At 42.6% G+C, this 16,344-nt stretch overlaps 1 protein-coding gene across 1 annotated transcript in view; it reads left to right on the top strand.

Moving 5' to 3' along the window:
• LOC139530546 (calcipressin-2-like) overlaps positions 1-16,344 on the top strand; it is a 54,710-nt gene that overhangs the window by 27,089 nt on the left and 11,277 nt on the right. The window contains exon 2 of the mRNA XM_071327054.1: positions 10,249-10,422. Coding sequence (XP_071183155.1) covers positions 10,249-10,422 — 174 coding nt within the window. The remainder of the gene's footprint in view (positions 1-10,248; positions 10,423-16,344) is intronic.

Below are 16,344 nucleotides of genomic sequence, written 5' to 3'. Positions count from 1 at the left end.
TGGAAGGATGTATCAAAGTCTGTGTGGTCCAGGATGTAGAATTGAAATGAGTGTTGTCATTGGCTGGAAGGATGTATAATATTTGTGTGGTCCAGGAAGTGGAATTGAAATTAGTGTTGTCATTGGCTGGGAAAGGTTGTCTGTGAAAGTGCTGCCCACGCAAACACGCAATTCCTGGCCCACTCTACCATGACAGCTTTTGAGTGGCGCTGCATTATGCAATATTTAGCTTGAGTTTCATCTATTTATATTTGACTACCACTGGGAGAGATTGACTCACAGGCACAGCCATAACAATATTATGTGATCACCAGTCTTACAGTGAGGTAAGATGGAACTGTGAACTGAGGAGTTGAACACAGTTGTTGGGTCATAGATGGGGTGATGTGTGTCACTGTTTTCCGTCTGGGTAGTGGTTGCCTATGCTAGTTTCAAGTGCTAGTTATCAAGCGTGGCTGACAGTCTGCGATTTATATTTATTGAAATTAAAAGTGGATTAAGCTGGTAAAGTCAAACATCACAACACTTTCTAAACCACTCTGGTGACAAACACTTTTTTCTTTGTCGCCATTCGTCCACATGGCTGCTGGCTTTGCTATCACCAGAAATATTGTGACGATTGCCAATTATTTTGTTTTTGTAAGGACCCAAAAAACAGAGGTAGTAGGGGAACCTATTCAAGTAAGTAAATACATTTGTTTTATGTAAAACAAACCATTTATTATTAGCCAGCTAGCAGGCTACAGTAGGCCACTTTGAAGGCTGACTCAACTGAGCTGCTAACTTAAAACACACTGTTCAGCTAAATGAATTAAATATCATCAGCTAGCTATCTAGCTGTCTTGCTGTAAATTAAAAACACCATCTTCAAATGCATTTGTAGATAACAGCCATGGAAGAGGCTGAAATTGCAGCTCCAGCTGTCTGTAAAGAGAGAGTGTAGGCTACTGGATAGTGCAGGTAATTTTGTGGGAGGACATTATGAAAAGATTCTCCAGTTCCAGTCCCTAGAGGGGAAAACTTTGAGGACAGAGCAACATAATATTCAGTGCTGTCTAATTTGAGTATAATGAAGTATGTTTCTTTGTGAGGTTTTCAGTCCTCGGATATGTTAAGCTGTGAAAGCCTGTTTGCAGATGAAAAAAGAGGTCCCAATGAATGTCCCAAGATACTAAGGGTATGTCCTATATGCCATGGGTTATACGTGTAGGCAAATGTTGTATACAAAAATACAGTTAAATACATCACAAACAATGTATGAACCTATTACAATTGGAGCAAGCCAACCATGCTGGATGTCTGCTAGATGTGCAGGGTTCTGCTTCAGCCCAGCAATAACATACCTGATTCAAGTTATCAAATCTAATGAGTTGATAATCAAGTGTGCTATTGCTGGGCTGGAATATAAGTTCTCACCCAGTAGATCAGGGATCAGTGGAGCAAGGTTGGCCACATATGGAGTTTTTTTTGTTAACCAGAAATGATGCTTTAGTAATAAAAGCCTACTTGTTACTACTCAATTATATATTGTTGTTTAGACTAAGATGTCTAATCTTTACATACGAGTTAGCTTATTTGTACACTTTGAAGTGATGAAGTGTTGATTCTTTGAAGTTAAGTTGTTAAGTTGCATTGCTTGCCGTTTGGGGTTTTAGGCTGGGTTTCTGTACAGCACTTTGAGATATCAGCTGATGTACGAAGGGCTATATAAATACATTTGATTTGATTTGATTTAAGTGTTTAAACTTGTTTTAATTGTTGAACTATTATTCAAAATGAAGTAATGTCAATGTTGATTAATCACATATCTCAATCCTTTAATAAAGAGGGGAGGGGGTTCTTTCTCTAATGTTTCTGTGTGGTATTCTCAAATGAACATGTCCTTTTTGGCTAGTTGTAAGATCTTCAATCTCTTTTATTTGATTGGCACTCTTGTGAATCCATTTTTGCAGCTTAAGAAGACACTTATTTCTTAGAATGAGAACAAGTTGCCTATTCCTGATGTAAATAAAAGATGTGTATGCTCATTGTACATGTATAAAACACAGACAGAACATGACAGTCTGTGGCTAAAATGCTGCTAGCGGTACGCGGTACGAGACAAACTGAGCATCCATTTTCCACAATCATGTTCATTGATACTCTCGTTCTAGTAGTGTCTGCTCTATTCTACATTTTGGGAGTTGAGACATAAAAAGGGTGTCGTTAGAAAGGTTAAGTTCTCGTCTGTAGCGAGTTTAAACTGCTTGTTGTCAGAGAGGAAGAAGTTATCTTTCGTCGTTGTGAGTGGCAGGGGGAGGGGCTTGGTGTCTGTGTGCGAGTGGCCTGCACAGAGCCCTGACCTCAACCCCATTGAACACCTTTAGGATTCATTGGAACGCCGAATGTGAGCCAGGCCTAATCGCCCAACATCAGTGGCCCGACCTCACGAATGCGCTTGTGGCTGAGTCGAAGCAAGTCTCCACAGCAATGTTCCAACATCTAGTGGAAAACCTTCCCAGAAGATTGAAGGCTGTTATAGCAGCAAAGGGGACACCAACTCCATATTAATACCCATGATTTTGGAATGAGATGTTTGACGAGCAGGTATCCACATACGTTTGGTCTTGTGGTGTAGCTAGTAGTTAGCTAGTTATACCTAGGTAGCTTACAAGGTTAGCTGACTTCTCAAAACGAACCTCATTGTGGCTAGCTACTTCTTGTTCCTCATGCTAGCCTTTACAGGCAAATATCACATCAGAAACGTCAACATTTAAAAATATTGATATGGCCAGCATTGAAGACAATTTCTCCCCTTTTCCTGCAGCTTTAGCTAATCTCGAAATGACAGAGAAATGCTGTGAAAACCAGTGTGCTGCAAACATTCTAAAATGTTTTGTCACCAGGGCTTGTTATGTTGACATTTTCTGTCCTCACACGCTGGTGCTCCTACGGCGCTCTTCTGGTGAGCACCTTTGGAGCTTCGCCCAAGCAAGACATTTGATTTGTTTGACGTATTGTGAGGCGCAGTGGTGGGAAAAGTACCCAATTTTCACACTTGAGTAAAAGTAAAGATACCTTAAAAGAAAATGACTCAAGTAAAAGTGAAAGTCACCCAGTAAAATACTACATGAGTAAAAGTCTAAAAGTATTTGGTTTTGAATGTACTTAAGTGTCAAAAGTAGAAGTATAAATCATAAAGAAATGTGTTATTTTAAGCAAACCAGACCGATTTCTTTTTTTTTTTTTTTTACAGATAGCCATGGGCACACTCCAACAACTGAGACATAATTTACAAACGAAGCATTGGTGTTTAGTGAGTCTGCCAGATCAGAGGCAGTTGGGATGACCAGGGATGTTCTCTTGATAAGTGTGTGAATTAGACCATTTTCCTGTCCTGCTAAGTATTAAACATGTAACGAGTACTTTTTTAGGGAATCCTGTTTTCCCGTTTTAGGGAATCCTGGTTCGCGACGAGGCTAACCACAGCATATCAGGTGATTGGTGACAGAGCTGAAACTGACAGGGGTCACAAAACAGCCATAACTCAAGTACTGGATGAATGTAGCCTACTGTAATAGGGTTTGATATGCAACCCAATTCCTGGCAGCTCAACATCAGGAGGACTTTGGTATATCCATTATGTTTTTGTGTGTGTGTTTTCCACGTGGTAGTCATGGGTGTTGATGATGGTAGTCTAGAATTAACTGCAGGGGGTTCACCACTACTCGTTCAGTACAGAGGCGCTGAGTGGAAAAGTAGTCCCTATGTCAGGGGGTTGGCACGGCTACAGACTGAAGGGCGGAGTCAAGACACAGAAACATAAATTGAACAATTTTCTTGGCTTATGAATGGAAAGGCCCTTGTATGGTGAGTTAAACACCAATCAGATGTGCCCCGATAGTGAATCTAGCCCTGGCTGGAAAGCAGATAAGGAAATTCACATGGGGATTGCAGCTTATTCACTTTTCCACAGTTTACGCTCTTTATCAACCTGTTACTGTCAGTGTCTCATACCTTGACACTTCCGTATCCCCATATCAACGTGGTACAAACGTGTATGTGTTTGACGATACCTTTTTTTTATGCTCTTGTACCAATAGTAAAGTCTGACACGTACGTGTACCAGTACCAATATTATTGGTATTTTAGCATTTCCATTTGAAGGAGTAATCATTATTTAGTGTGATAGTAAATGCTTCAGTCAATCAATTGTGTCCGGAAGACTATGATATGTATGTGATTGAGAGCCTTTCTGTTTAGCTGAATTCAATAACAGTTGCTCTAACCCAAAATGGCACAGCCGAGCCGACCAAAAGGAAGTCGGCACCAGTTCCTTTTAAATGATGCCTATAGTTTCATGGCTACCTTTCTTCCCTCTCTCAAAAACAGGTTTGATGAGAGAGAAAGAATAGTCTCCTTGAATGCTCTGTCTGTGGAGCGTGCTGTGAGAAAGCCCCCTGTATCGACTAGCCAGCCTCCACCTTCCCTGGTCTCTTCCCAGTTACTGGCTCCCGACAGAGTCCATCAATTGAATTCACAGCTAAAATGTCACTCTGTCCAAGCAGTGAGAGAGACAGCGAGATAGGGGGAGAGGGAGAGAGAGAGAGAGAGGGATGGAGAGAGAGAGAGGGAGAACATTGAGAAAAAGAGGGCGTTGGAGGGAGAAAAGAGAGAGGTTGGGAGATAGGGAGAGGAGAGCCTTGATAGCATCTGGAGGGCCAGAAGGATTCAGATGGGAAATCTAATTTCCTTACCAAACACAGCAGTGGATGGGCAGAGGAACACCATGGTTACCCCTGATATATATATATATATATATATATATATATATATATACAGTATATTTATATATATATTAGGCATAAACTAATACCACCATTCTGAATGTTGACACTGAATGAAAGTGGAACTCCCTCAACAAGCTTTTTGTTTTGCTAAATATGACAGACACACATCTGACCAAGGGCCATATGTATGGCTCTGATCATAATACTGTAAACACAGGGTTGGGTAGGTTACTTTCTAAATGTAATCCGTTACAGTTACTAGTTACCTGTCCAAAATTATAATCAGCAACGTAAATTTTGGATTATCCAAACTCAGTAACACAATCAGATTACATTCAGTTACTTCTAGATTACTTTACCCTTAAGAGGCATTAGAAGAAGACAAACATGTATGTTATTAATTGAACGACATCTATTGCAGGATAAATCAATAGTTTACATAGCTGGCCATATATGGATGTCACATTTTACTTTATGGGTTGGTTATGTAAGCTTCTTCTAACCCATTGCTTTCTACTACATATAATAACACAATTCAATTATATCTTTTAATTAATATATATAATAAGTCCAAAAATTTATGAAAAATGTATGTACCAACTACAGATTGTCCCTTTAAGTCTATCAAAAGTGTGCGAGTTTGAGCATGTGTCCTTTAGGCCTTTTGGAAAAAAAAAAAAATCTGCATGAATTAGATTGAGCCGTAAAAGCCCCAATTTTATTCCGTAGGCTGGGATCCGCACAATGCAGCTGTTACAAGAGCACATTTTTTACTAGCTTAACACTGGTTTCAAAACAATCATTGATAGGCAGCTTAAACTTTTTGAATTCAACCATTATTGAGTTCAAATACACATTTAGATTTGTGAACAGCCACCCACAACAACCACAATCCGTAAGACGCAAATAGCTAAATGAGAGAGCAGCAGTTTGATTCACATCAATGCGCTATGTAAATATCAATAAAAAGTCATATCCGTATCGCCGTAGACTACACCACTGTTGTCATCCTTACCTTCGAGCGTTTATTCAATTTGGATAATCTTTGGATGCCGACAGCAGTTGCACCATTGGAAGACATAGCCTGGACTGTAGCCTACAAAAACCTATTCCTTCTCTTTTCTCGCGATACACCAAATGTGTTTGATGTGTCATCATAGTGGTCTCTAACTTGTCATCAAATTTTTCAAAAGTATATAATCTGATTACATTATTTGTAGCTGGTAACGTAATGGATTACAGTTACTGTTTTTTGTAATCCTTTACATGTAACGGATTACATGTACACGGATGACATGTAATCCGTTACTCCCCAACACTGTGTATACCTTAAATACACTGAGTGTACAGAATATTAGGAACACCTCCCTAATATTAAGTTGCACCCCCTTTTGCCCTCAGAACAGCCTCAATTAGTTTGTGCATGAACTACAAGGTGTCGAAAGCGTTCCACAAGGATGCTGGCCCGTGTTGACTCCAATGCTTCCCACAGTTATGTCAAGTTGACTGGATGTCCTTTGGGTGGTGGACCATTCTTGATACATACGGGAAACTGTTGAGCGTGAAAAACCATCAGTGTTGCAATTCTTGACACGCTCAAACCGGTGCACATGGCACCTACTACCATTACCCGTTCAAAGGCACTTCAAATCTTTTGTCTTGCCCATTCACTCACTGAATGGCACAGATACACAATCCATGCCTCAATTCTCAAGGCTTAAAAATCCTTCTATAACCTGTCTCCTTCCCTTCATCTACACTGATGGAAGTGGATTTAACAGGTGACATCAATAAGGGATCATAGCTTTCACCTGGATTCACCTGGTCAGTCTATGTCATGGAAAGAGCAGGTGTGTTTAATGTTTTCTACACCCAGTGTATATATACACACTATAAATACAAAAGTATGTGGACACCCCTTCAAATTAGTGGATTCGGCTATTTCAGCCGAGCAGGTGTCCACATACTTTTGGGCATATATACACACTACATGACCAAAAGTATGTGGACACCTGCTCATCTATCATCTAATTCCAAAATCATGGGCATTAATATGGAGTTGGTCCCCCCTTTGCTTCTATAACAGTCTCCACCCTTCTGGGAAGGCTTTCCACTAGATTTAGGAACAATCCTGCGGAGACTTGCTTCCATTCAGCCACGAGAGCATTAGTGAGGTCGGGCATTGATGTTGGGCGATTAGGTATGGCTCGCAGTCGGCGTTCCAATTCATACCAAGGGTGTTCATTAGGGTTGAGGTATGGGCTCTGTGCAGGCCAGTCAAGTTCTTCCACACCGATCTTGACAAACCATTTCTCTATGGACCTCGCTTTGTGCATGGGGGCATTGTCATGCTGAAACAGGAAAGGGCCTTCCCCAAACTGTTGCCACAAAGTTGGAAGCACAGAATCATCTAGAATGTCATTGTATGCTGTGGCATTAAGATTTCCCATCACTGGAACTAGCCCGAACCATGAACAACAGCCCCAGACCATTATTCCTCCTCCACCAAACGTTACAGTTGGCACTATGCATTTGGGCAGGTAGTGTTCTCCTGACGTCTGCCAAACCCAGATTCGTCCGTCGGACTACCAGATGGTGAAGCGTGATTCATCACTCCAGAGAACACGTTTCCTCTGCTGAGTCCAATTGCGGTGAACTTTACACCCCTCCAGCTGACGCTTGGCATTGCGCATGGTGATCTTAGGCTTAGGCTGCTCAGCCATAGAAACCCATTTCATGGATCTCCCGACGAAAACTTATTGTGCTGACGTAGCTTCCGGAGGCTGTTTGTAACTCATTAGTGAGTGTTGCAACCAAGGACAGATGATTTTTATGCACTTTAGCACTCGTGGTCCCGTTTTGTGAGCTTGTGTGGCCACAAGCTCACTCCACAATCACCCGACATCAACCAAATTGAGTAAAAGAAAAGCAGCCAACAAGTGCTAAGCATATGTGGGAACTCCATCAAGACTGTTGGAAAAGTATTCCAGGTGAAGCTGGTTGAGAGAATGCCAAGGGTGTGCAAAGCTGTCATCAAGGCCAAAAATAATAATTTTGATTTGTTTAACACTTTTTTGTTTACTGCATGATTCCATATGTGTTATTTCATAGTTTTGATGTCTTCACTATTATTCTACAATGTAGAAAATAGTAAAAAATAAAGAAAAATACTTGAATGAGTAGGTGTGTGCAATCTTTTGACTAGTACTGTATATTAATGTATATAGAGTCAAGAAACTGCTTATTTTCTTTAAAAGTTCGTAATGTCACGATTTCGAAGCTACGGTGCATTCAGAAAGTATTCAGACACCTTGACTTCTTCCAAATTTTGTTACGTTACAGCTTTATTCTAAAATGGATGAAATATTTTTTTCCCTCATCAATCTACACACAATACCCCATAATGACGAAACGAAAACATGTTTTTGACATTTTTGCAAATGTATTAAAAATAAAAAACAGAAATCCCTTATTTAGGTAAGTATTCAGACCCTTTGCTATGAGACTCAAAATTGAGCTCAGGTGAATCCTGTTTCCATTGATTATCCTTGATGTTTCTACAACTTGATTGGAGTCCACATGTGGTAAATTCAATTGATTGGACATGATTTGGAAAGGCACACACCTGTCTATATAAGGTCTCACAGTTGACAATGCATGTCAGAGCAAAAACCAAGCCTTGGGGTCGAAGGAATTGCCCCATAGAGCTCCGAGACAGGAGGCACAGATCTGCTGGAAGGGTACCAAAAAATGTCTGCAGCATTGAAGGTCACCAAGAACACAGTGGCTTCCATCATTCTTAAATGGAAGAAGTTTGGAACCACTAAGACTCTTCCAAGAGCTGGCTGCCCGGCCAAACTGAGCAATCGGGGGAGAAGGTCCTTGGTCAAGGAGGTGACCAAGAACTCGATGGTCACTATGACAGAGCTCCAGAGTTCCTCTGTGGAGATGGGAGAACCTTCCAGAAGGACATCCATCTCTGCAGTACTCTACCAATCAGGCCTTTATGATAGAGTGGCCAGACGGAAGCCACTTCTCAGTAAAAGGCACTTGACAGCCTGCTTGGAGTTTGCCAAAAGGCACCTGAAAGACTCACCATCCCTAAGGTGAAGCATGGTGGTGGCAGCATCATGCTCTGGGGATGGTTTTCAGTGGCAGGGACTGGGACTTGATGAAAACCTCAGGACCTCAGACTGTGGCGAAGGTTCACCAACGACCCTAAGTACACAGCCAAGACAACGCAGGATTGGCTTCGGGACAAGTCTCTGAATGTCCTTGAGTGGTCCAGCCAGAGCCTGGACTTGAACCCGATCGAACATCTCTGGAGAGACTTGAAAATAGCTGTGCAGCACTGCTCCCCATCCAACCTGACAGAGCTTGAGAGGATCTGCAGAGAAGAATGGGAGAAACTCCCCAAATACAGGTGTGCCAAGCTTGTAGCGTCATACCGAAGAAGACTCAAGGCTGTAATCACTTCCAAAGGTGTTTCAACAAAGTACTAAGTAAAGGGTCTGAATAGTTTTTAATTTTTAATACATTTGCACAAAAAAATACAAACCTGTTTTTGCTTTGTCTTTATGAGGTAATGTGTGTAGGTTGATGAGAAAGAAACAACAATTTAATTCATTTTAGAATAAGACTGTAGCGTAACAAAATGTGGAAAAGATCAAGGGGTCTGAATACTTTTCCAAATGCACTGTATAAAGTTTGATTTCACAGAAGTGTGATTGACTTGGAGTTACATTGTGATGTTTAAGTGTTCCCTTTATTTTTTTGAGCAGTGTATATCTGATATACACTATTATTTTTTCAAAAAGTCTGCCTTTTCCAGTCTGCTTAGTGAACAACAGGGGAGGGTGACCTGGAAAGTTGGAAACCTCAAATTTCACAATCCAACATGTCCGCCAGTCCAGAAAATCCAATACGCGTAGCAGATGCCGCTAGAGTGCTACCACAACAGAGGATGGGCCACAAGAGAGGAACTATGACACAGGACACCCCTATGTCCCCTATTGCTCAAATGACAAGATCATATTCTGTTTCAAATGGCTGAATAATTGATTCACCCGCCCTTTTCACTACTCCCATCTCTCCCACTGTTTGTCTGCTCCCTTTGATGAATTAATAGAATATATACTATATTGTCCCTTTTGTCCCTTTTTGTTTTCAGCCTAATCTTAACCCTCCCCATAATGCACACATTCACGTGTATCACACACACACAAGGCACAGGGTCAGCCATGGAGCAGCATCTATGGATGTAGAGTTTATAATAATTACATTAATTGATTGCATTTATATAACACCTTTCCAGATGCTCAAATCCCTGTAAGGGGGGAACACACCTCTAGAGCTATGCTGCAGTGTAGGGATATGCTACCTTACTAAAAATGCCTGAAATGCTTAATGGTGACATTTCAGGACAGGTGCATGATCAACTCCAGTCTAAAATGGGCACTTTTTTTTCTTTCTCTCCCAGGAGCGGTTTGAGGCCTTGTTCAGGATCTATGACGAGCAGACGTCCTTCCAGATGTTCAAGAGCTTCAGGCGAGTCCGCATCAGTTTCAGCACTCCGGAGGCGGCCGCCCGCGCTCGTGTCGAGCTCCACGAGACGGAGTTCAACGGGAAGCAGCTCGAGCTTTACTTTGCCCAGGTGAGTGAACTCTTCCTGGTTTAAGGTTTGTTTTGCAATGGAAAACTAAAATGAATGTTTTTAAAGTCTAGATTGCATAGTCCGTCCATTTTTCAGTGTTTCTTTTTCAATTTGGTACCTAATAAACACGACCCCAGGTGTTACAGAAGGTCCGTTTATACCTGGTTCTAACATGCAGCCTTTGTCCTGATCTTTTCCACATTCTGATTGTTCCCACATTTTCAGACAGGTGTAGACGATTAACAGACACATTGTGAACTGTTTGTGATCAGATCTTCCTGACCACTTCCGGAGGTAGTCAGGCACGCATTTTGTCTGGATATCTTACATGTGTCGATGGATCAGGACAGTAAAACCATTTAAATCATCATTATCCCACCTTATAAAATCATTGACAGGTGGCACCATTGACTTATGCATCAATATGCATCTTAAAATAAATAAATAAATATTATTTTTGAAATAATTTGCATACAGGGAGGGACCAGGAAATCTGGTCACAATCCAGACACTATTCCGCAACAAAGCCTCGACTCATTCCGCCATTCGTACCCTAGTAAAACTGACTATCCTACCGATCCTTGACTTCGGCGATGTCATCTACAAAATAGCTTCCAATACTCTACTCAGCAAATTGGATGTAGTCTATCACAGTGCCATCCGTTTTGTTACCAAAGCGCCTTATACCACCCACCACTGCGACCTGTATGCTCTAGTCGGCTGGCCCTCGCTACATATTCATCGCCAGACCCACTGGCTCCAGGTCATCTATAAGTCTAAGCTAGGTAAAGCTCCGCCTTATCTCAGCTCACTGGTCACGGTAACAACACCCACCCCTAGCACGCGCTCCAGCAGGTATATCTCACTTGTCATCCCCAAAGTCAACACCTCCTTTGGCCGCCTTTCCTTCCAGTTCTCTGCTGCCAGTGACTGGAACGAATTGCAAAAATCGCTGAAGCTGGAGACTTACATTTCCCTCACTAACTTTAAACATCAGCTATCTGAGCAGCTAACCGATCGCTGCAGCTGTACATAGTCCATCTGTAAAACGCCCACCCAATCTACCTACCTCATCCCCATATTGTTTTTATTTACTTTGCTGCTCTTTTGCACACCAGTATCACTACTTACACACCATCATCTGCTCATCATCATCTGCTCATCTATCACTCCAGTGTTAATCTGCTAAATTGTAATTACTTTGCTACTATTGCCTATTTATTGCCTTACCTCCTCATGCCATTTGCACACACTGTATATAGACTTTCTTTTTTTTCTATTGTGTTATTGACTGTACGCTTGTTTATTCCACGTGTAACTCTGTGTTGTTATTTGTGTTGCACTGCTTTGCTTTATCTTGGCCAGGTTGCAGTTGTAAATGAGAACTTGTTCTCAACTAGCTTACCTGGTTAAATAAAGGTGAAATAAAATAAAATAAAATTTAAAAAGACAGTGGACGGATATGAAACACATTTTAATGTGTAGACATGTTTCAGAAAATGTGGGGGACAATATCAGAATGAGGACAAAATCAGGACAAAAGGACACTTGTTAGCACCAGGTATAAATTAGGCTAGAGCATAGACATTAAAACCAGTAGATAGTGATGTCATCCACGTATTCCTATGGAAAACTCCAGATGGCATGTGAAGCTGGAAATATTTTAATTTGAAGCGCGCCATATTGTTGAATGGAATGGCACCCCAAAATCACTAAGCATCATGGTGAAAGTGGCCGTAAGAGAGTCAACCTATGTGGCCTAAGAGTCAACCTATGGCATGAGGGGGTGAGTTTCCTCGTAGCCTGCTGGCCCTTGATTGGTCTATGTCAGCATGTGGTACTGTGTGACAACAAAATAGTAGTCAGAAAGGATCACTATTTAACCCATATGAATAAGCCCTGTCTAAGCCGAGGTATGCTATAAGGAATTGTTTTAAGAAGGTCATACCAAGGATCAGGACTGGTGCACTTCACAAAATAGATGGCATCATGAGGCAGGAAAATTATGTGGATATATTGAAGCAACATCAGTCAGGAAGTTAAGTCTTGGTCGTAAATGGGTCTTCCAAATGGACAATGACCCCAAGCATACTTCCAAAGTTGTGGCAAAATGGCTTAAGGACAACAAAGTGAAGGTATTGGAGTGGCCATCACAATGCCCTGACCTCAATCCATAGATTGTGGGCAGAACTGAAAAAGCGTGTGCGAGCAAGAAGGCCTACAATCCTGACTCAGTTACACCAGCTCTGTCAGGAGGAATGGGCCAAAATTCACCCAACTTATTGTGGGAAGCTTGTGGAAGGCTACCCGAAACATTTGACCCAAGTTAAACAATTTAAAGGCAATGCTACCAAATACTAATTGAGTGTATGTAAACTTCTGACCCACTGGGAATGTGATGAAAGAAATGAAAGCTGAAATAAATCATTCTCTCTACTATTATTCTGACATTTCACATTCTTAAAATAAAGTGATGATCCTAACTGACCTAAGACAAGGAATTTTTACTAGGATTGAATGTCAGGAATTGTGAAAAACAGAGTTTAAATGTATTTGGCTAAGTTGTATGTAAACTTCCGACTTCAACTGTATTTATCCCCATATTTCTGGCACTAAACAGTCCCCATATATATAATATATATACAAAAGTATGTGGACACCCCTTCAAATTAGTGGATTTGGCTATTTCAGCCACAGCCGTTGCTGACAGGTGTATAAAATTGAGCACACAGCCATGCAATCTCCATAGACAAAAGTTGTCAGTAGAATGGCCTCACCGAAGAGCTCAGTGACTCAGCACAAGAACTGTTCGTTGGTAACTTAATGAAATGGGTTTCCATGGCCGAGCGGCCGCACACAAGCCTAAGATCACCATGCGCAATGCCAAGCGTCGGCTGGAGTGGTGTAATGCTCACCACCATTGGACTCTGGAGCAGTGGAAACGCACTGTCTGGAGTGATGAATCATGTTTCACCATCTGGCAGTCAAAATCAAATCAAAATCAAATCAAATCAAATTTTATTAGTCACATACACATGGTTAGCAGATGTTAATGCGAGTGTAGCGAAATGCTTGTGCTTCTAGTTCCGACAATGCAGTAATAACCAACAAGTAATCTAACCTAACAATTCCACAACTACTACCTTATACACACACAAGTGTAAAGGGATAAAGAATATGTACATAAAGATATATGAATGAGTGGTGGTACAGAACGGCATAGGCAAGATGCAGTAGATGGTATAGAGTACGGTATATACATATGAGATGAGTACTGTAGGGTATGTAAACATAAAGGGGCATAGTTTAAAGTGGCTAGTGGTACATGTATTACATAAAGATGGCAAGATGCAGTAGATGATATAGAGTACAGTATATACATATGAGATGGGTAATGTAGGGTATGTAAACATTATATTAAGTGGCATTGTTTAAAGTGGCTAGTGGTACATTTTTACATAATTTCCATCAATTCCCATTTTTAAAGTGGCTGGAGTTGAGTCAGTATGTTGGCAGCGGCCGCTAAATGTTAGTGGTGGCTGTTTAACAGTCTGATGGCCTTGAGATAGAAGCTGTTTTTCAGTCTCTCGGTCCCTGCTTTGATGCACCTGTACTGACCTCGCCTTCTGGATGATAGCGGGGTGAACAGGCAGTGGCTTGGGTGGTTGTTGTCCTTGATGATCTTTATGGCCTTCCTGTGACATCGGGTGGTGTAGGTGTCCTGGAGGGCAGGTAGTTTGCCCCCGGTGATGCGTTCTGCAGACCTCACTACCCTCTGGAGAGCCTTACGGTTGTGGGCGGAGCAGTTGCCGTACCAGGCGGTGATACAGCCCGACAGGATGCTCTCGATTGTGCATCTGTAGAAGTTTGTGAGTGCTTTTGGTGACAAGCCGAATTTCTTCAGCCTCCTGAGGTTGAAGAGGCGCTGCTGCGCCTTCTTCACGACGCTGTCTGTGTGGGTGGACCAATTCAGTTTGTCCGTGATGTGTACACCGAGGAACTTAAAACTTTCCACCTTCTCCACTACTGACCCGTCGATGTGGATAGGGGGGTGCTCCCTCTGCTGTTTCCTGAAGTCCACAATCATCTCCTTTGTTTTGTTGACGTTGAGTGTGAGGTTATTTTCCTGACACCACACTCCGAGGGCCCTCACCTCCTCCCTGTAGGCCGTCTCGTCGTTGTTGGTAATCAAGCCTACCACTGTAGTGTCATCCGCAAACTTGATGATTGAGTTGGAGGCGTGCATGGCCACGCAGTCGTGGGTGAACAGGGAGTACAGGAGAGGGCTCAGAACGCACCCTTGTGGGGCCCCAGTGTTGAGGATCAGCGGGGTGGAGATGTTGTTACCTACCCTCACCACCTGGGGGCGGCCCGTCAGGAAGTCCAGGACCCAGTTGCACAGGGCGGGGTCGAGACCCAGGGTCTCGAGCTTGATGACGAGTTTGGAGGGTACTATGGTGTTAAATGCTGAGCTGTAATCGATGAACAGCATTCTCACATGGGTATTCCTCTTGTCCAGATGGGTTAGGGCAGTGTGCAGTGTGGTTGCGATTGCGTCGTCTGTGGACCTATTGGGTCGGTAAGCAAATTGGAGTGGGTCTAGGGTGTCCGGTAGGGTGGAGGTGATATGGTCCTTGACTAGTCTCTCAAAGCACTTCATGATGACGGAAGTGAGTGCTACGGGGCGGTAGTCGTTTAGCTCAGTTACCTTAGCTTTCTTGGGAACAGGAACAATGGTGGCCCTCTTGAAGCATGTGGGAACAGCAGACTGGGATAAGGATTGATTGAATATGTCCGTAAACACACCAGCCAGCTGGTCTGCGCATGCTCTGAGGACGCGGCTGGGAATGCCGTCTGGGCCTGCAGCCTTGCGAGGGTTAACACGTTTAAATGTTTTACTCACCTCGGCTGCAGTGAAGGAGAGCCCGCAGGTTTTGGTAGGGGGCCGTGTCAGTGGCACTGTATTGTCCTCAAAGCGGGCAAAAAAGTTGTTTAGCCTGTCTGGGAGCAAGACATCCTGGTCCGCGACGGGACTGGTTTTCTTTTTGTAATCCGTGATTGACTGTAGACCCTGCCACATACCTCTTGTGTCTGAGCTGTTGAATTGCGACTCGATTTTGTCTCTGTACTGGGACTTAGCCTGTTTGATTGCCTTGCGGAGAGAATAGCTACACTGTTTGTATTCGGTCATGCTTCCGGTCACCTTGCCCTGGTTAAAAGCAGTGGTTCGCGCTTTCAGTTTCACGCGAATGCTGCCGTCAATCCACGGTTTCTGGTTTGGGAATGTTTTAATCGTTGCTGTGGGTACGACATCGTCAATGCACTTCCTAATGAACTCGCTCACCGAATCAGCATATTCGTCAATATTGTTGTTGGACGCAATGCGGAACATATTCCAATCCGCGTGATCGAAGCAGTCTTGAAGCGTGGATTCAGATTGGTCGGACCAGCGTTGAACAGACCTGAGCGCGGGAGCTTGTTGTTTTAGTTTCTGTTTGTAGGCTGGAATCAACAAAATGGAGTCGTGGTCAGCTTTTCCGAAAGGGGGGCGGGGGAGGGCCTTATATGCGTCGCGGAAATTAGTATAACAATGATCTAGGGTTTTTCCAGCCCTGGTAGCACAATCGATATGCTGATAGAATTTAGGGAGTTTTGTTTTTAGATTAGCCTTGTTAAAATCCCCAGCTACGATGAATGCAGCCTCAGGGTGTGTGGTTTCCAGTTTACAAAGAGTCAGATAAAGTTCGTTCAGGGCCATCGATGTGTCTGCTTGGGGGGGAATATATACGGCTGTGATTATGATTGAAGAGAATTCCCTTGGTAGATAATGCGGTCGACATTTTATTGTGAGGAGTTCTAGATCAGGTGAACAGAATGACTTGAGTTCCTGTGTGTTGTTATGATGATCACACCACGTCTCGT

Source organism: Salvelinus alpinus, chromosome 9 (assembly GCF_045679555.1).
Source record: "Salvelinus alpinus chromosome 9, SLU_Salpinus.1, whole genome shotgun sequence".
In the NCBI taxonomy this organism is placed as follows: domain Eukaryota; kingdom Metazoa; phylum Chordata; class Actinopteri; order Salmoniformes; family Salmonidae; genus Salvelinus; species Salvelinus alpinus.
Note: the sequence above shows the minus strand (reverse complement) of the source record. Positions and strands in the feature narration are given on the sequence as shown.